General features: G+C 45.1%; 1 protein-coding gene across 4 annotated transcripts in view; it reads left to right on the top strand.

Annotated features, from left to right (window-relative positions):
• NHS (NHS actin remodeling regulator) overlaps positions 1-23,327 on the top strand; it is a 249,210-nt gene that overhangs the window by 181,264 nt on the left and 44,619 nt on the right. Inside the window, exon 1 of one of the 4 annotated variants that reach the window (XM_042037235.1) lies at positions 19,849-19,929. The exons of the other annotated variants lie outside the window; for them this stretch is intronic. Within the exon in view, the coding sequence (XP_041893169.1) occupies positions 19,908-19,929 (22 nt within the window). The 5' untranslated portion in view covers positions 19,849-19,907. Of the gene's footprint in view, positions 1-19,848; positions 19,930-23,327 lie in introns of those variants that run through there. 4 annotated transcript variants of the gene reach the window in all.

Raw genomic sequence — 23,327 nt, 5'->3', positions numbered from 1 at the left:
CAGCCAGCAAGTATCACAATTATAAGTATTTTAGGAAATGTCCGTGGCTGTATAAGCTGCTGATTCCCCTCACTGCTGCTTGGGAGGCTGAAGCCTCTATGTAGGTCACGTTCTCCAAGACTGCTGCTTCCCTTACAGCCAGACCTGCTGTTGACTTGGGCTGTCTTAATGCATCAAAGAGCTCTGCTATGCTTCAGCTCCCCTTCTGAACTCAAGCTGCATCACTCAGCTCTTCATGTAATCGCTGAGGTGGGTAACCTGACCAGGGAGCTCGAGCATTAATCACAGTCTTTCTGGTTCCCCAGGAGGAGAAGAAAATTTCTCATTTTACCATCACCGTTGTTATTTTTAAATCCTTGAAATCTCTCCCTAAACCTGTTTTCCCACCTTTTCTCTTTTTTTTTTTTTTTGTTTCAGTGTTTCATAACCCAGTTACCATTATCAATGATCACATGCAGTGTACCAAAAGAGGCGGTTAGGATTTTTTTTTAATTTAAAAAATACTTTTAAGAGGAGAAATGGAGACCCACAGAAAATGAAAATAGGAATGCTGCTGGAGAACATCTCTCTGCTGCACGATGATAACAACACTGGAGGTGCTATTACATGATGGAGCAGCCTATTGAGCAGCCAGTGGGTTTGGGGTAGGGACTGCTCCTTAGCTGAAAACGACTTTGTCCTCCTTGCAGTTCTGCACAGCATCACATCCAGACATGGGAATCAGAACTGGAGAGGCTGGAAGTACTCAGCTGGCAATTCTCAGGAAGCCTAAGGAAGTATTGCAGAGGGGCACTGGCTGGTAGTCTCTCTTTGCTGCAGTTTGTCTTTCTAGCATGGCAGCACCAAGGCTTGTGAGCAGTGCACGGTGTGATTAGGTTCTGCCGGCCTTGTGCTCGCCTTGTACCGGCCAGGAGAGTGGCTGGTCCCTGCTGTCCCTGGGATCTGCCCAATGCCCAAGAAGTCAAGGTCACAGGGCTGGGGCAGGAGATGCTGGGGGCATGCGGCCTAGAAATGTCTGGTTTTAATCACATCTTTGGAGTTTTTTCCCCTCTTCCTTCCTAGCAAATTTTACCAGTCGTGGTTTTTCTCCTGGTTTTTTCTCCGTCCTCTCCCAGCCATGGCAGGAATGTTTCCCCGTGTCTTCGCCGCAGCCAAGCGAGAAAGCGGAGCTGCTCCAGGACAGGAAAGCGTTAACCCTGCACAGAGGGCGGGAGGGGGATTACTGCTCCCCACTCCGCGGGGACGGGGTCGAGTGGGGATTAGGCGGTCGGAGCCCCGGGGCCGGGCCATCTGCGTGCCGGCTGCTCCCCGCGCCCCTTCCTCCCCCGGCGGAGCCGCAGCGTCCCGGCGGGGCCGGGGCTCGGTGGCTGCCGCGGGGACACCGGAGCCTCCCGGGCACGGGGACGCTTGGAGAGGCGGAGCCGCCCTTCCCTGCCGGCTCTCGTCGGGGGGCCGCGGGCAGGGGAAGGATGCTTTCCCCAAACCCTGCCGAGATCTGCAGAGCTCGCCGTCCTGCTCAGAGTCGCACCTTGTTTTAAAGATGCCTCCTCCCTTTCCTTTTTTCCATTCCCGCAGCCAAAGCATGCTGTAAAACTTCCACTAACATGTACTTCTTATCAAATCTGATTTACAGAGTGCTCAGGCTTCTCATCGTTTGTCTTCTGCGAGCTGGCAAACCTGCTCGAGTACTTAATTTTTATTATTTTATTTTTTTTTGTTGGAGCATTTTGTTTGATACTTATCTGAGTGGAGAGTCCATGAGCACCCAGAGCACCCAACCAGGCAGGAGCAGGGAGCTTGGGCAGCTCCAGGCTTCGTGCTGGCCTTGAGCCTCCTCCCCAGGGCTGGTGGTCAGTGGTGGGTATGAGCCCTTTGCAAACACCACTCACCCATTATGGAGAGCTTCATGGGGTGGTGGAGAGAGATGAGACTGGTTTTCGTGTAACATCATCTGAAATTTAGCCAGCCTCCAGAGGCAGATGATAGCACTTGTGCTATTTTTGCTAGGGGTCTCCATCATTTTTTTTTTTAAACGGCAGTACCGATATTGCTTAATTAGTTTGGTGATAAAATCTGCTGTAAACGCTTTCTGATTTGTTTGGTTCTGCTACTAGGGAGAAATAGCTCTATTTGTCTGCTCCTTGCAGAAAAAAAAATGCAGACTGGGCAAGATTTCTTTTTCCCCAAATGAAACACCAAATTAAATAAATAAATGAATAAGACCCCGGGCAAAATGCAGATTCAGTCAAACTTTTTTTGCATCAGATGCATGATCAGTTTAATAAGGGAGATCCAACTAAATGCTCAGAGGCAGGGAGATAGTAGAAGAGAGGGTTAGCATGAAAGTATCAGGGTAAGGCTTGATGTGTTTAGCTCTGCAGTTAGCTCTTTCAGCACTTTTCTCCATGACTTGAAGGGTTGGTAGGATAAGGTTTGGTTTTGTTAAACCTTGTTAGTGTCAAATCTATCGATGCCTGGTAAAGATTACACTAATGTGTAAGCCTTTGGAGGCTGGTGTGAGTGCACGCACATGAGGCTGTTACAGCAAATGCTGACAGATTAAAGGGGCGGTCAGTGAAAGATACCACTTATCTCTCAGGCCAGGTCACTTTAAAACACTGTGGATGGATGGCACCCAGTGACAAAAATGTCAGGCATCCAAGTGTTAATGATTTAATCCCCAGTACACACACACAGAGACCTTTTCATAGTCCTCCTGAAAATAATGCATGTGCCTTCTGCTGTATTCAGCACAGCTCTTTTCTTTGGCCTGACGCTATTGCTTTATAGTGACACCTCCCAGTGGCATACTGCAACATTTCACTGAAGTCCACACAGAACTGCTCCTTGATAGGTTCATGAAACCAAGTGCTGTGCTTGTGCAAATGACACCTTATAAAATTCTCCGAGCTTTGTGGGTGCCTTCTTCACAGGAACCATCCCATTCCTCCCTCTCCCAAATATTTGAGTCCCCTATTAAATAAGAATTAAAAGTAAAGAAGTACTTTCTAGTTATGTCTTCAAAAATTTGGCATCATTGTACAACTTCTCCAAACATAATGACATCCTGTGGCTGAAGAAAGCAACGTCCTGTTCTAGATGTTCCTGCTGCTGTTGATGGGTTGATGTTGTTAGAGCACTCTCTGTTGTGTAACAGTCTGCAACACCTGCTAGCGATATCCAGGGACTCCACAGACCTGGAATATACAATTAAATATGTCTCACTCTCTTAGACCAGGGAAAAACAGGATTTGGACAGATTGAGATACAGTCTAGTTATGGTAAATTACTAGGTTCCCCACCATCAGCAAAGCTACCTCCCCCCATCTCTGTGTTTAGTGGTCTCTATTTACCTCAGCTTAAAAATTTCCTTTTTTACTGGCTGTTGCAGAGTCACAGAAGGGAAAGGCTGGAAGGGACCACAGTAGCTCATCTGGTCCAACCTCCCTGCTCAGCAGGGTCATCCCAGAGCACATGGCACAGGATTGTGTCCAGGTAGTTTTTTAATATCTCCAGTGAGGGAGGCGCCACAACCTCTCTGGGCAATCTGTTCCAATGCATGGTCACCCGCACAGTAAAGTTCTTCCTGCTATTCAGGTAAAATTTACTGTGCATTAATTCCTTGAGTTATAGATGTTACTGCTTACCATATGGTTGAGCATTTGGTTGGTGGTGCACACACTGAAGCATCTCTGCAGATATTACTTGCTAAGTTATTACAAGCCCATTGTGGGTGTGCCCTTAACTAGAAACAGTCTGTGAAGCTGGTTTTGTTTTGTATAATAGGGACTTTTTTTGGTTCAGCTGAGCTCAATTCTAAGTCTTTGTGTAAGTCAAAAATATATTCTCAGCTAAATAAATGTGTGATTATAAAACTATTAAATAAAAGGGATGCAGACCCAGGGACAGACAGAGCAGGCTATTTTTCTTTAGCAGCTCATTTTGGGTTCTGCAGGAATGGGATAGATTCAGTCCTTCTGAGGAAGTGGAACTGAGATATAGCAAACACAGCCACACTGTGATAATACCTCCTCCAGAGTACCTGCTGTTGTGAACTGTCTTCCAGAACAAGTAGGGATTTTAGAAAATACTATCATGGTGCTTCCTCAATAAATCTGCTTTTCCTATGGAATAGAGAATCTATACAAAATGATCAGAAAGAAATACCATATGCTTGTCAAATTCCCCATATTAAAAAAAGCCTTTGAAATCAGTTTGCTCCAAGGAAGAACAAGGAAGAACTGCATCTCAGTTAAACATGAAGGGTTTGTAGTGTGACTACGTACCATTTAATAAAGCATCTTCATGTTAATTGGTGCAATTTGATCTGTGAACCATCCCTAAATCATAAGAGATGCCTTACTCCTCCAGTAGTTGCGCTAAAGTCATCCCCATGGCAAAAGTGGTGGGGTCTTTGTGGAGTAAGATAAAATATGTGAGAGAGCTATCAGGCTTTGAGCAATGAAATTCAGAAAGAAGATGGGCACAATATGAAACACAAGTCTTCAGGCCTCTGTCTGGCTCAAGCCAGCAAGTGCAAAGCAATTCAGGCCTGCTCTCAGCTAAAGCTCTGGCACAGCCCCTTGACATGACTATGTAATACAGCAAATCTGTTTCTCGTCATCTGACGCTCCACTGAGACCTCTTGCTATGCTTAGCTGAGAGCTTTGAACATCCGTGCTTTTGTTGGCCTCTTACGAAGTCCCTCAAAAACACAGTCAATTTGATACTTTACTCTGCTGTTGCCAATTACCCTGGTTGTTGTTGGATAGCAGAGAGGTAGTAGCAGCTGTTGTAATGCTGGGTTTTGTATTAACGCAGTCAGGGTAGCAGGGCAGCAGTTGTGCTGCCTGTGCAACTCCTGGCAGGGCATGGGCAGGATGAAGGGACAACCACTTTGCTCTGCTGGTGTCCAAGAAAAAGGGCAGCATCAAGGAGGATCTCCAGTTCATAACCCTCCTTGTGCTGGAGGAGCCCCAGCTGCAGTCCTCTTACTCCTTGGGGCTTTGGGGCACGTTCCTCATCCCCTATACAGTGTCCTCTGGAGCTTTTTTAGTGCTAGGTGCAGAATAGGGATACAGCTGCCTGTCGTGGTGATGGTGGCTCAGGGCATCTCAGCCAGTGAGTGCTAGAAATGCTCTCAGTGTCGCCCCTGGCAGATCTGTGCTCACTTTCATCAGTGAGCAGTAAGTGAGGAACAGAGTCATCTTCTCCCCTGTCAAAAATCTCACGTCTGGCCTTTGGGTGCATCTTACAGCCCCTACATTGGGAGAGCTTCCACCCACTTAGAGTGGGGATGCACAGGATGGCACAAACCTGAGGCTGTAGCATGGGCAGTACTGGCATCAAACCCGGAAGGAGGTAGCTATGGATGTCCTGAGTGCTCATTCTTTACCCCTGCAAAGCTTTCAGGAAAGAACATGGTATCCATGTGCATCTCATGGTCAGGCAGAAGCACAAAAATGGAGAGGTGTGCAGAAGTCACCCTGGCTTTGGGCCGGACTCCAAAACCCAGCTGCAATTTCTCAATAGCTCAAGTGCAAATGTCAGACATCGATAAGATGGGGGAAATAAATGTTTTTGCAAACTGGGAGAAAGGAAGACTCTGTAGAAATGCTTTATTTCCCTTCTTACATAATTACATCCACAAGTAGTCAGGAAGAAACTGTGATTTATGTCTTGAGTGCACAGTAAATCACTGTGAGAGCCCATGCCCTGTCTGTGTTATACTCACTGGGAATGGCCTCTGGCCACCAACAACCCCAGCTGCCAAAGTTTTCTGTCTCTGACAGACTCACCGGCAGTTTGGGCTTTGGTGATGAATTTTGAAATGTGATTGTGCTGTAAAGCTGGCTTGGAGCATACACAGTCAAAGAGCCAGCCCATGGCTGGAGGAGATGATAGCAGGTCCTGGCCATGTAGAGAAGCAAAGGCACTAATGCCCAACATGCGACAGCTGGTGGGCTGGTGGCACACACATGTGCCTCGCTGGGTTTGGAAAAGTGCTGAAGAAAGGAGGGCTTGTTATTTTAGGAGGGGATATGCTCAACTCAGTAAATATACACAGGAACAGACATGCCAAGCTTTGGTGAGCATGTTGGACAGTCTGGAGGCTCGCTCTGTCATGAGGGATTAACGCACTGGATAAGATACACTGGCCCATGGAGCTTTCCAGGGGTATTGTACAGGATGGACTGGGAGACCAGTGCAAATCTGCCAGTGCAGTGACTCCAGTCCTACTGCAAACCCTGGGCAAACCCTGTGGGCAGCACTGCCCTTGGGGAAAGGGAGACCTGCTGCCGGCAATCCCTGGCTTTGGGCTGCAGCATGTAGGATGTTCCCAGCCCTGCCAGCTGCCCTCCAGTGAAAGCACAGCCTGGTAGGGGTAGCTCCTTGGGCCAGGGAGTGCAGAGCCTGGCTGGAGCGTTCAGGAGAGTTGGGTTATGGGTTCTTTAGCTTAGAAGCCACTAGGCTTGGAAAGCTGCATGAGGTATCTATGGCAGACTGTTCAAAAAGCAGCACAGGATGCATTACAGGTGTCTAAATCCTTCCTGGCCTCCAGATGCTATACCAGGGTTCTATTTTGTGTCAACCATGTAGCTCTGTACAGATGTGTTGTGTACCCTAGGGCATCTCAAATGGTACTGGACACCTTTGCTTAAGCAATTGAATCCTACCCTAAGTTGTTTGCTCAAGATCATATGCTCAAGATTAGCTTCTGTGATAACTGGGACCCAAGCCCAGACCTCTTCACAGGCTATCCAGAATTCGGATGACTGGAATTTGCCCTGTCTCAAGAATGAACATATCCACATGGTGGGTTTGGTTGGATTTATTTTCTGCTTTCCTCATTCTTAAATAATTGGACTAGCCAAGGGTGATTAAAGGAAGTTTTGCAGTGGGTAACAAACATTTCTCCACAGTATATGTTATGAACAGGGAAAGAGTCAAAGTCTTTTCATCTCACTTTATTATGCTTTCTTTATTGTTGTTTCAGCCTTCGATGTCATGTCTTCAGTGCTGGGTTTTGGGGGGAAATGTACATGCTGTTTTAATATCCCTGTGCTGAGTTTTACCCTAACTGTGTGGCTGCTTTGAATTGTTTGTTCTGCTGAGAAAAAGTCCGTGTGAGCCTTCAGCATAAAAATCATATGAGACAGAACATGAGGGAGAGAAATCCCATATGGAAATAAAATCCCATGGGGAGGTGGGGTTTAGGAAAGCAGCCCCACGTGTGGCAGAAGACTTGATGGAAGTGTCAATAAGACAGTCCAGAAATTCTTCCGGCGTGCAGTGGGTGCAGTAAGGTTTTCAAACTGGCTGTTAAGTGCGGGGCTTTTTGGCGTTTAAAACATTTCCATGCTGCATAACTGACAGTCAGGAGAGCCTGGGATCTCAACTGTCATTTTGAGAAATTACTGGGCTGCTGAGAGAAGTAAGAAAATGAGAGGCGAGGAATGGATAGAGAGGAATAAACTGAGCTGGGAAGCCTGAGCTCAGTAGTTTGTCATACCACTTTGGGTGAGGCTTGTATCGAGTAAGAAACCTGCTGAAAACAATTATCTGAAAAAAATGAAGCTGCTCATATTTCTGCTTTATAAGTTTCTCTGCTGATTTAATCCTGCTCCCCATCCGTTCTGTGAGTGCTGTGTCCAGTCTAATGAGGCCCCCTTCGTTCTTCTTGTTTGGTCAGCCGTCCGAAACCTCCCCTATCGAGAAGGGCTTTTTCAGCCTCAGAGACTCCTGAGGGATTTGGGGGCAGAGAAATACAGAGTTCAGGGGAGCAGCGAGAGTTAATGAGGGGAAATGAACTCATTTGTGATACTTGTAAACTTGAAACCCAGTTACAGGGAGCAGGGAGAGGGCTGGGGCATCCAGCTGCTTGTAACACAGATGTACTGGTCTGGGAAGAGGTGAGCTGCTGGCTCTGGAGAGCCTGACTGTGCACAGAGCCCTGTTTCTGGTTTAAATGGGATTCCTTTGAAAAAGAGTCCAAGTCATGATAAAAAAATTTATGTGCCCTTTCCAAACATCCTGTCCCAGGGCTCAGATGCTGACAGTGTGCTTTGTATCCTAATGGTGCTTTGTACTCTCAGCTTGTGAAGTCCTCTGAGCCTTTAGCCTGGCTTCCCACTGTGGCTGCTCTTCATGGAACGGCACTGATTTACACCAGTCTAATCCCTTACCTTTGCGACAGGTACTGCAGAGAGCTGTAAGTGCTAACAAACTGAAACAGCTTCACAGCCCACTACTCAGTGTCTCATGCTTTAGGTAACTTCATTGCCACATTACATTTCATCAATTTAAAAAGCAAACATGGAGCTGTCAAAGAAAACTGTACTGGTTTGTTCCCAGTCTTCCCCTTAGCAGCATCCCCCTCCTATAGCCCTTTCTCTTTGATCCCTAAAAAGCCATCTATGGCTTTAAATAAACTATAAGTGGGGACATGACTCTGCTTGATGTCTGGCCTGCAATGGAAGTAAAGTGTCACTTCCAATTTTGTGTGGGTGCAGAACAAAGATGCCTGTGACCAATCCACTGTACAGTGCACTAGTTTTTTTGAACAGGGAGCTTTGGTGAGAAGCATATTTCAAAGGGCTGGGGAAGCAGATTTTAAATGCTGTCAAAGAGAAACGATTTTACCTTTTCTAATTCCCATCCATGGCACCTTGTGTTCCTACCTCATGGGCACCATGCAATAACCTTGCACAGTAGGTGGAGCAAGGCAGCTGGAGCAGCGTGCCAAGGACGGGTTTGGCTCTGTGGGGCTCCATCCCAGGACACCAACTGGCCCATGTTAAGTCAACCCAAGCAGCTGCACACAGGGGTGTTTGCAATGGAGGAAGTGTAGAAACAGAAGAGCCAGTAGGCAGACTGCAGCACTCCTCATTTACCAACAGCAGTGCTCAACCACATTTATCTAACCAACTTCAGTCACTGTTGTCAGTACCAAATGAAAAGGCACTAGGTCTCTATCAGATAATACTATCTGTATAGCTGTTTCACAATATTTTTTCAAGAAGAGTGAAACAACCAAGGAAGGGCTTTATTAAAATTAGTCCCAGATTTACTATGAATAGGACTGTAGCCAGATTTCATACATGCTAGCAGAAAAAAACTGTTTTCCTATCAAATAACAAAGTAGTTGAGTAAGGAATTGAGATTAATTGTTGGGATGACTTCCAGTTGTAGACTGTGGTGAGTAAATGAGGTAGGTCATGCCTCCCTGACAGCCTGGGTTTCAGTTTCACATCAGGCAGTTCTGTATTGCTGTGTCTGTCTCTTCTGCACCATTTACTTCATATACTGTATGTACATCCTTCCCTTCCCCCACTTCCACTCTCCCTTGTACCTATTTAATCATAAAATCTCTCTGCTGCTCTGGTTCCTTGTATTTGACGTGCTTTATCCAGGCTTCTGCCTCTGGGAGCTGGTCCTTGATAAAAAGGGACAAAGCAGACCATCAAGCTACCATGCTTTGTACAAGGCATTATTTTTTCCATCTGTCAAAATTAAATGGCACTTGGGATTTTCCCTTGGCCTGTCAATATTTTCACAAAATTCAGGGCTGTCTAGTGAAACTCAGGGAAAATAGTTGTAGATGACATTCCCTTGCATGTTGTCATGGTGTCACATAGCTCTCTGAATTTTTTTTTTTTTGCTTCCTAAAGATTGATCCACAAAGAGGATTACCATCAGTGCTCACTGCAGCCCTGTCACTGCTGTTGCACACGTCTACCTCAGTCACCAGCCTGCCCAAATAGGCTCCCATCTTTCAGACTAAGCATTTTTACCATCCATTTAAATGTTTGACACATAGAAGGCATTTGGGGTGTTCACAGCCTTGTCCTCACTGGGATGCAAGTGGTCATCTTGGGCTCCATCTGGGACAGGATTTGACCACTTTCCATCTGGAAGTGACCACTGTGGACTCCCTTTCCTATGAAGGCAGCTCATCTCTAAAATAAATGGCCATGTATTTCCAGGACATGAAGGCTCAGGGTTTTCTGCTTTTCCTCCATTCTCTGAGTTGTTTGTGGCTGACACAGGCAGCATGTGGGATCAGTTCATTTCTCTCTCCCATCTGGTTATGCACATCCCTCCCTTCATTTTCCCACAGTAGCAATGAGGACAGGGATAAATACAACTGTTCTCCCATTACACTGTCACCAAGGCAAGAACAGACACCGAGTTTATAAACTATTTTTTAGCTAAAACAGAAGATGGTCAAAGCTTTTAGGAAGAGATGCTGTGACCCTCAATCAAAGGCACATACATGTTCAGGTGCTTTCTTCTTCCCATTTTCAGTTTTGAAGGGGAATTTCAGTAGCAGACACAACTTTTAGAGACACATAGCCAAGTGCAGTAACACGGAGAAATACAGGGTCACGCGTACCCTTTCTAGGTTAATTTCTCCTTGCCTTTGCCACAACCATGTCCATCCTTGCTCCAGCTGCCACCTCCTTGGCCACCCTCTCCAGCAGAGCCACAAGCTCCAGATGGATGGCTCAGTCCTGCCACCATGTGCTGGTGTTTTTCTGGTGGGAGCACAAATATAGCACTCCACTCACAGGGCAAATGATAATCTATTCCTTCATAGCTGATGGATAAAGCACACAGATATAGAGGAATAAACATAGAATTTCCACAATTGTCTCAAACTCTGTGTGTGTTGAAAGGAATTGGGGTGGTTCTCCTGGGGCAGCAGATGGCAAGCTCACTTGGGGATAATACCCATTGGATTCTTGTATTTGTGGCCACTGCTTATAGAGGTCACTAATCCTGTATCTTGGCTGCTCCCTGGGGGTCACTAAATGCATTGGTTTGGTTTTTGGAAATCAAGCACAGTATGTGCTAAGTGTTCTAACAGGAAATTCATGTGTAGTATTTTAATATGTATTACATCTCAGACGCTTGACAAGACAGGCACATAGATGATGAATGTAATTTGTCAGTAAAATTCAGCAGATATATCTTCAGGGTTTAACTCAATATCAAAGCAAGAAGGCAGCATTGAAAGTAAAGCAGTGAAAATTACACTCCTCAACTATTTTCTATGAAGTGATAGTAATTACTAGATAAGTAATAATGATTTGTGCCAATGCAGTCAGTACAGAGTGATAGTTCCCTAGGTTGTTATGTGGGCTTGTGGGTAGAGCTTGCTGTAAAATGCACATTAAATACTATGGGATTATTGCAGTTCTGCCCTGTTTTAACAGGGCAGAATAGGGCAGTTCTTGTGGATGCAGGCTTTTCAGATACCAGTTGTGCTAGGACAATGACATGTTTACTATTTTAGGCAGTGGGTTACTTGAATGTGACTTGTATTTCTATTTGCATTAAAAAACCTTGCGGTCTTTTCAAGCATTTATTAGTCTGTATTATAACAACTGTGTCTTTAGCTGTTTGAAATGCAGAGCCCTGGCAAGCAGAAATACAGGGTTGCCAGGCTAAAAGCAAAATACATTAAATAAAGCATCAATATTTATGACACAGTCAGTAGTTCTTCTGAAATAAATAAGAAGGAACTCTTGTGAAAAAGGATCAGGAAGGATGGAAACACTAGTGAAAAACAATAAAAAAAACATAGTTACAATATAAAGCTCATGTAACTGAGGGCTAATTTCTTCTAAGAGCCCCAGCACTGTCACCTGTGGCTAAGCAAAGGCTTCAGACAAATTGAGTGATGCACTGTTGGGCAAAAGAAAGGTCAATGAGAGGATCCTGTTCTGCAATTCTTGTTTTGCAGCTGAGGCATTACTGGATTACATAGAAATGGATCAAGCCACATATACAAATCTCTTAATTAACTGTTGGGTTATGAGTGAAAGTTACATTATGAATCCAAAATATTTATACTAGTACAATTCCTGTTGCTATTTAAAAAACATTTTAATTCTGCTTTTGGAGATTAAAGACCAGACAAATGTATTTTTACTTGTCCAGCATTTTTTATCATTAAAAGACTTGTAAGCCACATCATAATTCTCCCAAAGCATGGGTTGCACACCCTGTCACCCCAGAGCAGCATGGGGGAAGAGTAAACAGGTAAAAAGTTTTCATGTCACCCAGGGCAGGACCCAAGATGAGATTCAAGGTTTTATTTAATGGTTCCATGGCAAACCAAGTTCCATTTCGTAGCCTGATGTATTATTTAAACAAGAAGAAAGAATCCTAATGTCCTGATGAGAAAATTTTGCTTCCTCTCCTTTGTTTATGACACTAAAAACCAATCCAGGATCAGTATTGAAAACCAGTGCCAGAGTACTGTATTGCACAGTGCTCTCATTGGTAGGAAATACAGCCTCATATCCCTCTGAGGAGAGGAAAGTTTGCATCTGTGTGTCTCTGGCTCTTGGTTAAGTGTTACCATCACTGCACTTCTGGAGACCTTGGGGAATACAGCTTTGCCTAGGTGAGGTGACACAGAAAATCCCTTCCTTTCTTCAAGCTGTGAGAAAAATAAATTTTCTGAATTGCTATTTTGCACCCTGGTGACACCTACCCTGTGTGGATCTGGCCCTGGTTGCCCAGGGGGCCCATGGTGCGTGGCAGCGATGGAAGGTGCAGCCACGCAGGCAGCAGCTGGTGTGAGTCCATCCCACTCATTTCTGTAGGAAATGAGGCTAAAAGGTGCTTGTATGGGGTTGCATGTGTTGAGCAGCACCCTGTAATCACAGTAGGAAGAAGAGCAGAAAACCGTAATAATCTTTACCAGCAAGTACCTTGATAATTTGTAGCTACCACTACATACTGCATTTAGGACCTGGTGTTTTATAAACAAGTTGCAAGCAGAGTCCACATCCCTGGGAATGTTCAAGGCTGGATTGGATGGGGTTTTGAGCAATCTGGTAGAGTGAAAGGTGTCCCTGCTCATGGGAGGAGGGTTGAAACTAGATGAACATTAAGGTCCCTTCCAACCCAAACCATTCTTTGGTTCTTTGAATCTGTGTTTCTATGGAACCAGTACTAAAAGTATGGGAAAACAAGAATGGTTGCTGAAACCAGCCTTGCTGTCTGGTTTGTGTGCCAGGGCCCTCTTTCTGGATAGGAGGATGTTGGGGCAGAAAAGGAGCAGACACCAAGGACAGACAGCTGTGGAGTTGTTCTCAAGGCTTCCAACACACCTCCCAGATGCTTTGGCCAAAAGTTACCTCCCAGCAGCAGAGCTTGTCCATGATGACAGGCAGACTTCAAAATTGTGGAGGAACAGCACTTGTCTGGTACCAGAAACTCATTAATTCTGCTTGAAAAAATGACAGTATATAGGACATACAATTGAATATAAGAAAGACCTGCCTTGTGCAAGCAGAGTTGTTGTGTTTCATGAGTTGATGTTATAAAAGGGCCCTGCAAATGATGCTTTAGCACTGAAAAATTATTTATTATGAAGTGCGAGAAAAATGCCTGCTATTTGAGGGAGCCCTGTAAGAACCAGTATCACTATGAAAAGACAATCAGTCTGATAATTTTTGGTTTATGCATCATATTCAGTGAGGGTGAGAATGTGGGTCCTTGGCCGTGGGAAGGTTCCTGTGTATGAGGATGGGTGTGGGAAATGGTCTGAAAACTGATAGTGAATCCAGTCCCTTTGGGTGGCAATGTTCTCCGAGTGCTACCCCCGAAAACCTCAAGATTTTTTTTGTTGTATTGCATTGTTTTCTAGTTCTTAATTATTTTAATAATTAATGCCTTCTTAATTATTAAATTAATTAACATGACCTTCTTTCTTCCTTAGAAATACAATTTACTTGCCTCCCAAATGCCAAGAAACCTTCCTCTACCCTGGTGTTGTAAGATGGAAGTTAAGATTCACAAAGCCAAGTGTTGATGGGTAGTGCATACCTGAACCCTTCCAAATGGCTTTGGCAATCTCACTTCCAGGCATGTGCTATTAGCTATTTCCATTTGCATGTTTTTGAACTTCACTTTCTGTATTTCCCATTGCTATGAGCATCTGCAGTATGTTTTATGTTGCTTGTGACAAAGCAATGCCCACTGCACATGGGTAGCAGCTAGAAGACTAGCCCAGAGTACAGTTACTGCAAAAGAGGAAAGGCTTTCAAGATTATATTATTACCCTGAAGTGTGTTTGTTGCCTTCTGTGGTCCCTCTCCCCACTGCTCCGACACTTCCCCTCCTGACTCCTCAAAAATGTTCAGCCCAGCACATCCAAAATATATTCCATTTTCTGTCATACAGTACAATTATTTTTTACTACATAATTATTTTTTACTACTCTTTCTCTCCAATTTACATCTCCTCTCTTGGTGCCAACAACTACCTAAACTTACAAAATTCACTTCATAGCTCCAGAGTGTGCAACAGAGCATAGACGGGGATGTGCAGTAACAGACAGAAAAAGTGGGGGTTAAGAGAAACTGGGAGGTGTAAGACAGGCCCTCCCCTGCCCTGCTTCTGTTTCCAGGTTTCGACCAGAGGCTGCAGTGCCCTTGCCTGTCTGTCAAGGCTAAAAAAGGGACAGACCAGCAATGCAACCCAGTCTTTCAGGCATGAAAGTAAAACAAAAAGGGAATAGTTATGCTAAGGACATTCCCTTAAGAGTTTTAAAAGCATAAAAGATGAATGTTAAAGCCAACACCAACCTTTGCAAGGAGCCTGTTATGAAGAGGCTGGAATTTCATGTATGACTGTCACTGAAGCCACTGCCTTGCTGAGGGCATGAAACCCAGCTGTGGTGAATTCAGTGCAGCAAAGGTGATGTGATAAACACGTGAGCTGTACCATGTCCCCAGTGTACGCCTGACATTCGAACTCTATGGCAGGTACATGGAAAGTAAAAGTAGCAACAGCTCCCTCCTTCCTTTCTTGCGTCTTTCCCATCCAAATTTCTCTTCCTCCTTTTTGTCTCCATTTCTCACACTCCATAGAATCATCACAGAATCAAAGAATGGCCTGGGCTGGAACAGGCCCTAAAGATCATCTTGTTCCAATTTCCCTGCCATGGGCAGGGACACCTTCCTGTAGACCAGGTTGCTCAAAGACTCATTCAACCTGGCCTTGAATACTTCTAAGTGTGGGGCATCCACCATCCAGCTTCTCTGGACAACCTGTTCCAGTGGCTCACCACCCTCACAGTATTCTAATCTGAACCCACCCTCTTTCAGCTTAAGGCCATTCCCTGTCCAGTCACTACATGCCCTTGGAAAAAGTCCTTCTCCAGCTTTCTTGTAGGCACTGAAAGGCAGCTGGAAGATCTTCCTGGAGCCTTCTCTTTCTTCTCCAGACTGAACAACCCCAGATCTCTCAGCCTATCTTCATAGGAGCGGTGCTTCAGCTCTCTGATCATCTTCATGGCCATTCTCTGGACCTGCTCCAGTTGCACCTTGTGAAAAGCAAGGGTAGCACCAGTAAGGATCTCCAGGGTTGATTGAGTTGTCACCTCTTGTTGCCAATTGGTGGGGTGCTTGGCGATGCCCCTGCCAATGATGGCCAGCTCCTCTGAAATGGGAGCAGCAGGCTGGAGCAGCCTGGTTTTGGGGTACATGCAGTCAAGTGGAGCAGGAAGGAAAATAGATGATGAAATTATGGCACTGAGATTTCCTGTCAAAGGAATATCACTGTGTTCTGCTTCCTTCTCTTGTGTCAGGTCACCAGAACTGCTACTGGGTCTTACTTTCTTCTTTCTTTCCTTGAGAAGGTAAAATAGAGGGGAGGCAGAAATATTCATACTGCTCCTGCTTAAAAGCTGACTTTTATGTGGCCCAAGTCAGCTTTGAAATTGAAACCTCTCTGGGATAATGAAACAGAAGAGGCTGAGTTCCTATTTAGACTGATATTATTTGGCTGAGGGCTGTCTTTACTCAAGAGTAATTTGGGAAAGTGACAGACAGCCGTGACCTTGATTTACTTTTTAACAGTTTGGGTTGAAATGAAAGAGTATTGAAATTTAGATTTTTTTGAAAATTTCAGGGACATCATTAAAGAGGAGGACTTTCCATCTTTCCCTTCAGTATGCTTTGTGCTGTTAAAAATAGCAGAGGAAATGGATGTGTGACATTCATCTGCTGACTCCTTCATGTCTCTTATCAGACTTGATTGCATTTAAAGACTGGTCAGAGCAGGGAAGTAGTCCAGGACTCCCAGCTTACCTCGGAAGGATTCTCAAAATGAGAAACACCCATTTATATGATAAAATACATTTGTTAAACTGTGCTTGTGGGAGGCATAATACTGATGAAAGAAGATAGTGCAAATCCCGAACAAGGTGCATTTGCTAAGACAAGTGAAGAATTCATGTAATACAGAACATATTCTGCCCCATTTGCTTCGGAGGTACCCCAAGGTACACTGAAATGCATATATTAGGGCAGTAGTGCTACTTGATGATCATTTATTTGACCACTGATCTTCAACTCAGTCACCCAAAAACTTGAAACAATCTGCAGTCACCAAGTAAAACAGTTAGTTAATATTAGTATAATAGGAGGGGAAATGATGGGAGAGGTGGGTAAGCTTCTTTTTCTTCTGACTGAAAGGTTTTCTGCCTCTTTGAGAGTTCTGAGAGCTCTGGATAAACTTGCAGCCCTAATTTATTTCTGTTGTGATCTTTCTACACCGAATCCCACACTTCGTTTGCCTGTTCTTTCTTACAGGAATGAGTTTGTTTGCTCTCCTGCAAAAACATCTCACAACCAGGAATGAGCATGGAACTTGTCAGGTCTGGGAGCTGTTATAACCAGCCAGCAGTCTGCAAACGTTCCCATCTGTAGATTGAAACAATGCCATTGCTTGGGAGAACCAAAGTAAAATGAGAAGGCTGTGTTCAAAGGTTTCTTCAGGGAATAAAATCCATAGGCATTTGAGGTCCAAAGTGCTGACCTATGAGAAGCAGATTTAGGAAGAGAAAACAAAAACACTAAATAAATTGTCACATTAACCAAAGAAAACAAAGAAGTAAGAACTTCATGTGGATTTGTAGACTTGTCCTTTACTCTCTGATGTACTTTTTTGCCTTTTCAGAAAATCCAGAGGACACTCTTCCCTTTCCCAGGGCAAAGGGACCACCACTAGCACAGAGCCAGTCAGGCAGTAGATTCCCAGTGGAAATTTTACCTGGCTATCCTAAATGGGAGTGGCACTGATTTACTTTTAAAATTATTTTGTTCATCTTGAATTTGTAGGTATTTAAGTATATATAACATAATCAAATTATTCTGGCAAATTTGGGGAGGGAACTCAAAAATTATGGGGATTGGATGCAGGGGACAGGCAACAGCAGGTTTGCATTTTTTCCTTAAGAAGCTGGGTTAAACACTTACTTCATTTAGAATTGAAATATGAATGTGGTGAGTTGGCACACTTTCTTCTTTTTTGTCTTTTGATCTAGTATATGATGTATAATCAATGTTTGTCCAGAGATGTTATTGATGCAACTACGTGTATGTAGGATCCCCCTTTGCTAATGACTGTGATATCCCTACCAGAGAAGATAGAAAACTGAAGTTTGATTAATGAGTGATGGCAGAGGACACGGTCTTCTGTATTTATCTGGAGATTCACCCTGGTAGAGCTTCTGAGATGGTCCCACACCCCTATCCACCATAGTCATCACTCCTCAGTCTTGGGCTCACACTGCCTGTGCCAGAGATCTCTTCCTGCTGAATGCCTGGAGAAGATGAGTGCAGTCTGGTAGGGCTGTGATGTGGAAAAGAGAATTTGCAGAGATATTTGCTAAAAAGATGGAGTGGGAGATTCTCTAGTGGAAATCCTGCTTTTGATGAGTGTGTAATGTTGTTCTGTCCCAGCTGACAGGAGATGTCAGGTTTTTAATTCTGGCTCATTCAGAAGTGCTCTGGTGTTTGATAAGAATGTGTTACCAGCCCACGTGCAAAGCACTCCTCTGAAAAAGAAGGGGGAGGGAGTTACGAATAAACTCTGAAGGCAAGGTTTTTACCAACTTCCTTCAACTTCTCCCTGGCTCCCTGTCTCTAGCACAGATTTTCTCTGGGACCTGATGCACCAGCATGTTCCTAATTCAGAGGGTTGATGGGGGTTTCATTGTTGAAAGACCTTTCCAGCGCCCCTCCATGTGAGACATTTCTAGCTTACAAAGCAGCACCATTATGTGACATGTGTGACATACCACTACCCCTTTTAGAGGAGTTTGCATAAGTTTTGTGATGCTTTTACAGCCCTGTGTCAGGTACTCACCTGTAATCAGCGCTGTGGTGAGGGTTATTCCTGTGTGCAGGCTCTATAGGCAGGTAGCACACAAACCAGTCAGAGCACGTCTGCTAATGCAGTCATATCATAAGATCATAGAATCATTTCAGTTGGAAAAGACCTCTAAGATCATGGAGTCAACCATTAACCTAACACTGCGAGGTCCATCACTAAACCATGTCCCTAAGTGCCACATCTGCGCATCTTTTAAATTACTTATTCCATCAGCCCTTTTACTTGTGCAGTATTTGATACGTCTGCAGCTTTGCCGGAAGCGGTGCGAGATCCAGAATGCAAGTCTGTGTTTATATCTGCATGTTAGCTCTGTGTCTGTAAAACAGGTACACGGAGGCATATGTTATACATATGCATGTGCACACGGACTCCTCTCTCCTGGCAGTGCCGTGGCTGCCGCTGCTGGCTGCCGCTGCAAGCATGGGAGCACGCAGGGAAGGCTGCCGATCTGGGAGCCGCCATCCCTTCTGCCCGCCAGCGGCAGTGGTGGGGCTCATCCCAGCCACCCTGGTACCCACTGGCTGCCCCGGGGGTGGGCAGGCTCAGCACAGTTCCCTGCGCTCTTCCAGGAGAGAAAATGCAGGTAAGGGGAAATTGCCCTTGGCAACCACCAGGCCCTGCGCTGCGGCTGGCCGAGAGCTGCTGGCTCCTGCAGCCGCCAGTCAGGGGTGACCGTGTTTTCCAAAGGCCCCCCTCGGTGATGCTTAAAAGGCTGAGGAGAGCGGAGGAGTATTGGAAGCGTGCGCGCTGGGTGCTCGCAGCCGTAGCAGACAGGAGTGCTGGCCGAGGGGTTTTGCTGCAGCATCCTTCCCAGCAGTCAGGGGGGAGCAAAGGAGCTGAGAGGTGAATGGTGGGTACCAGGGGAGTGCCCTGGAGGTACCTGCTTGCTGGTGATGCCAGTGGAGCTTGCAGGGATAGAAATGAGACTGATCTCAGCCCTGCAGCTGGGTCTCCTGGTCTGCAGCAAGCACAGGGTTATTAAATCCTGATGACACTGTGTAAGAGCAAAGTATTTTTGTAAGAAGCTACAGTTGTTCAGGAGCCAGCATCACCTAGGTCCTCCAGATGACCTCGTCCCAGGTAGCTCTGCTTGGGATCCTTTTTTATTACAGAAGTAGAGTTGGTGTCTGATGATGTCACACTCAGGAGGAGGGAAATAAAAAAAGAAAAAAAAGATAGATTGCAGTCCTAATGCAAGGAGGATGCAGCAAAACCACAGAGAGGGTCCTCTCCTCCAAGGAAGACGAGGTGAAAGGCAGAGCCCCTTGGAGGGTCTCTCTCTCCCTTCCACTTCAAAGAGTAAGACTGTCTGCCTTCTGTAAACGGAGCTGGTTGTGTAATGCATTATGCATTGTGAGGTTAGACCTCTTCTGATTTCTTAATGGAAAGGCTATTTTATTTCGCAAGTGGGTGCCAGCAGGGATGCTGGAAAAGCGCAGAGATGCATCCTCCATCCCACACTGACACCGATTCACACAGTCAACTGCAGACCGGGAACTTGTCAGAGAGGAGTGAGGACCAAATCTGGAGCCAATGCAGGGGGAGAGGAGCAGCCTCAGCTTTTTTAGCAAGTGAATGGGGAGGGGGAGGAGGGTAGTATGAGCAGTGATGTCATTTTTAACTGGTTCCTTGCAGAGCTGGGAAGTGAAGTTACAGGAAAAACCTGCAGTCTCAGAATGGCTCTCAGCCTTGACTGGAGACTCTAAATGACTGAGGGTTCCCACAATGGTAATTAATTTTCTTTTCTATGCAGAACCGTTCTGTTATTTTGGGTCAAGCAGAGGGCATTTATTTTCTTTCTCTCTCTCTCTCTCTCTTTCTGTATGTTTTGAGGGTTTGACTTTCGCTGTTGCCTCTGGTTTGTTAAATACCTTGCAGGTTATTTGAAGTTTTTCCTGGGTAGTTTGAGAATTTTTCTCTGATGTGGGAATCCATGTCATTACAGGAGAGTTTAGCATGCAGCGTTTCTGCTACTCATCAGGAGGGGAGATGCAGAGGTTGCCAAGCACACAGCATTCTGCACAGGAAATGTACTTTTAAAATCACAGGTGGAAAGAAAGGAATTTGACTAGCATTTGTTGTTGTAGTAGATGGCATTAATGTTGCTTGTAAGAGGCAGAAAGACTTCTGGTCAACCATATAGATAGAAATGAATTTTGCTTTGGTGATAATTTCTGTGGTTCTAATTGGCAGGTTTTTATTATGAGCATTTTAATTCTAGTGGCACTGAATGGAAAATGTCAACATAATAGATTCTGGCTATGTGAGACAGTATATGTATGTATAGTTTTTCATGGCATGCATTAACCACTTGAGTGCTGCTCCCTCCACTGCACTTGCCCTGTTGCTGTCTTCCATGGAAATCAGTGGGATGCCAGGCTGTGCCGTGGACAGAGGGTTATTCTGTCTGTGGTTCCCGGAATCAGCAGAATCAGTCAAGCCATTTTTAGATAAATAAGTTTGTCAAGACTGGTCCGTCAAGGGTAAAGTGTCTTAGCCCAAACAGTGGGCAGTGAAAGACATCCAAGTATTCAGCTACTGGTATCCCTGATACAGTTTGGGTTTGTGGTTGTTGTGATGATGCTTGGTCCAAAGCAGAGGGTGTAATGCCAAGAGTCCATTTGGCTATGGAAGGCTTGTAACATTCCTCTCTGGGCTCCCCTTTCCCAATGGTGAGACTTGCTTGTCTTTTCACCCAGGAGAACACTCAAGAGAGCTGAGGAAGCCAGACCAGTTTTGCTTACTAGGAACTTGGGATGTTCATGTGATAGCCACAGACCTCCTGCTGTAGTCTGTAATGACAAGCTCAAAGATGGGAGATCTGGGCTCAAGAATGAAAGAGGCAGAAAAGAAATAGCAACATTGTGATTCCTTCTGAATATGAAATGTTCCTTCAGGAACTCCAGCTGTGGCTGGAGGCTTGAGGAGTCCATTGCTCCCCTTGAGAAAGCTCTAATGGAAGAGTTGCTGGGAGGAATAAGCCTCTCTTTTAGCAGCTATTGTGAAGATGCCAGCAGCTGTCACAGGGGCCATTTTGAACTCCTCCCCCTGCAACATGCCATGGTGCAGAGGAAGAGTAAATCTGGTAACCTCTTCTGCCAGTCCTCTCAACATTAGCCTTAGTATTTGAACATGACAGAGACAAAAGCCAGGCTTTAAAAATGGCATGTTCCTCTCAGTGTGGTTTTCATCCAGATGTATGCTTGCCTTCACTAACAGTGCTTATGTGGAGGGCAGTGTGCCTGGCAGGTGGAGGGAATGGTTAACAGGCTGTACTGAACTAGTCACCATGGCGTATGGAAGCTTTCCTTCTCGCTAGTGTCAGGCTGAATCTGCTGCTGTGGATAGGCAACTTTGTTTTCCTGTGATTTTAGCATGGCACCCTTCACCAGAAGGAAATAAATGCATTTTTTAAAAGGAGAGCAAAGAACTGTGTATCCAGAGTAAGCAGCGATTTATCATCCTCCTTTGAGGGCTCAGGCATGCCCACTTCCCCACTGCCTGGAATGAAAACTAGTTCTGGATTTTGGGCCAGGGCACTAGTTCTGGCATTTTCATCTCATCTCAGTTCAGCTGAGGTGAGAAGTTGCAAATTTATGGCACTAGAGACAGAGTCTGATATCCAAAGAAGAGGGGAGCTGCATGTGACTGCAGCCAGCATGCCTGCTTCTGCAGCCTTTCCCCTTAGGAGCCAGCTGACTTTGCAGCAGGGAAGGTTAGGAAGACCTTTCCAAGCACAAAGAGGAATAAAGCACTGGGACAGGCTCCTATGGAGCTTATAGGATGTCCTTCTTTTAGGCTTTTTAAGAATAATAAAATTGGGGTGAACTAAAAATACTTAGTCCACTTTAGAGGAATTAAACTTGGCTTTGCGTTTTGGCATTTTTAGGACAGGTTTGGTCACACATCAGTCAAAATTCACTACAGGAAACATTTTCTGTGTCAGGAGGTGGGTACCTCATTTGCTGTTAATTTTAGCTGTGTTTCAGAGTTGGAAAAGTCATGGACTAGACAATTCTCACATGGTTCCTTCCTGCCCTCTATTTCTACTGCAGTATTAGCCCCATTGAGCTCCTACCACCAATGGGACGAGAACGGTTCAATGCCTCAGACCTTTCAGCTGTAAAACTTTGTACTGCTATTGTCAGCAAAAGTGTTACTGATGTGTCAGTGATGGACATGATTGTTAGGGAATGGGAGCCAGGGCACAGTCATGACTGCAAAGGTTGCAGGTATCTTTCTGGACTTCAGTGAGCTTTGAATTTTACCATTAGTTGGCAACTGTGTTTGCTTACATCAGGCTCTGGACAAAACCACATTTGGTTTGGAGTGGTCTCTTGGAGAGTGCTGGGGCTGTGGAGCATTAGGGAAACAAACCTCACTTGAGTGATGTAGCTGACCACTGCTCACAAGGAAGCAGCACATTTTTCATCCTGTAACTGTGACACAGTATGACATTCAATCCACGCTGTAACCCTTCTGCTTGTTTATGTGGTGGAATTTACTTACTGTTCTCATCTTGCATGGTCTTCTCAGGGGAGGACAACATACACTCCATGAGAATGAATTCAAGATAACAGGTGTGTCAGAGAGGTATTTTATGGTGCATGCAATGGTGATCAAAGTTAGAGAAGCAGAAAACAAGGAGGACCAAGGCTGGGTACCCAAAGCCCCCACAGGAGGCGAGGAAACAATTTTCATGGGATGGAATCACATCTGTCCTAGGAAAGGATCCTTCTCAGGGATGCAGAAAAAGTGCAAAGAACTCAGTGTGAGTGTGTTTGTGGGAAAGAAGGAAAAGAAGAACTTCCCAGACCCAAATTTAGCAATTAGTTCAACTCTGTGCATGTGACCAAGAAACACTAAGGTCAAACGTCTAATTGCATTTATGCCATTGTCATCTGAGTAATTATCTTTCCCCCCTGGTATTTCAGCAGGGTAAAACTGAAGTGGGTTTGGACTGCTGTACTCTGGTAAGTCAGAAACTAGGTAACCTCCATGGCTTGCTAGCAGGGCCATCTCCTCTCCTTTGGGCTCTCTTGGTAGAGTAGGCAGTGGTTATATTCCTCTGGGATACTTTTTTAGGCTACTTGTTTTGGAAAAATCTTTGTAATCATCCATGTAAT

The sequence above is a fragment of the Corvus kubaryi genome, unplaced genomic scaffold, assembly GCF_017639235.1.
Source record: "Corvus kubaryi isolate FWS band 111438036 unplaced genomic scaffold, C.kubaryi_AGA036_p1.0 133, whole genome shotgun sequence".
Taxonomy (NCBI): Eukaryota; Metazoa; Chordata; class Aves; order Passeriformes; family Corvidae; genus Corvus; species Corvus kubaryi.
Note: the sequence above shows the minus strand (reverse complement) of the source record. Positions and strands in the feature narration are given on the sequence as shown.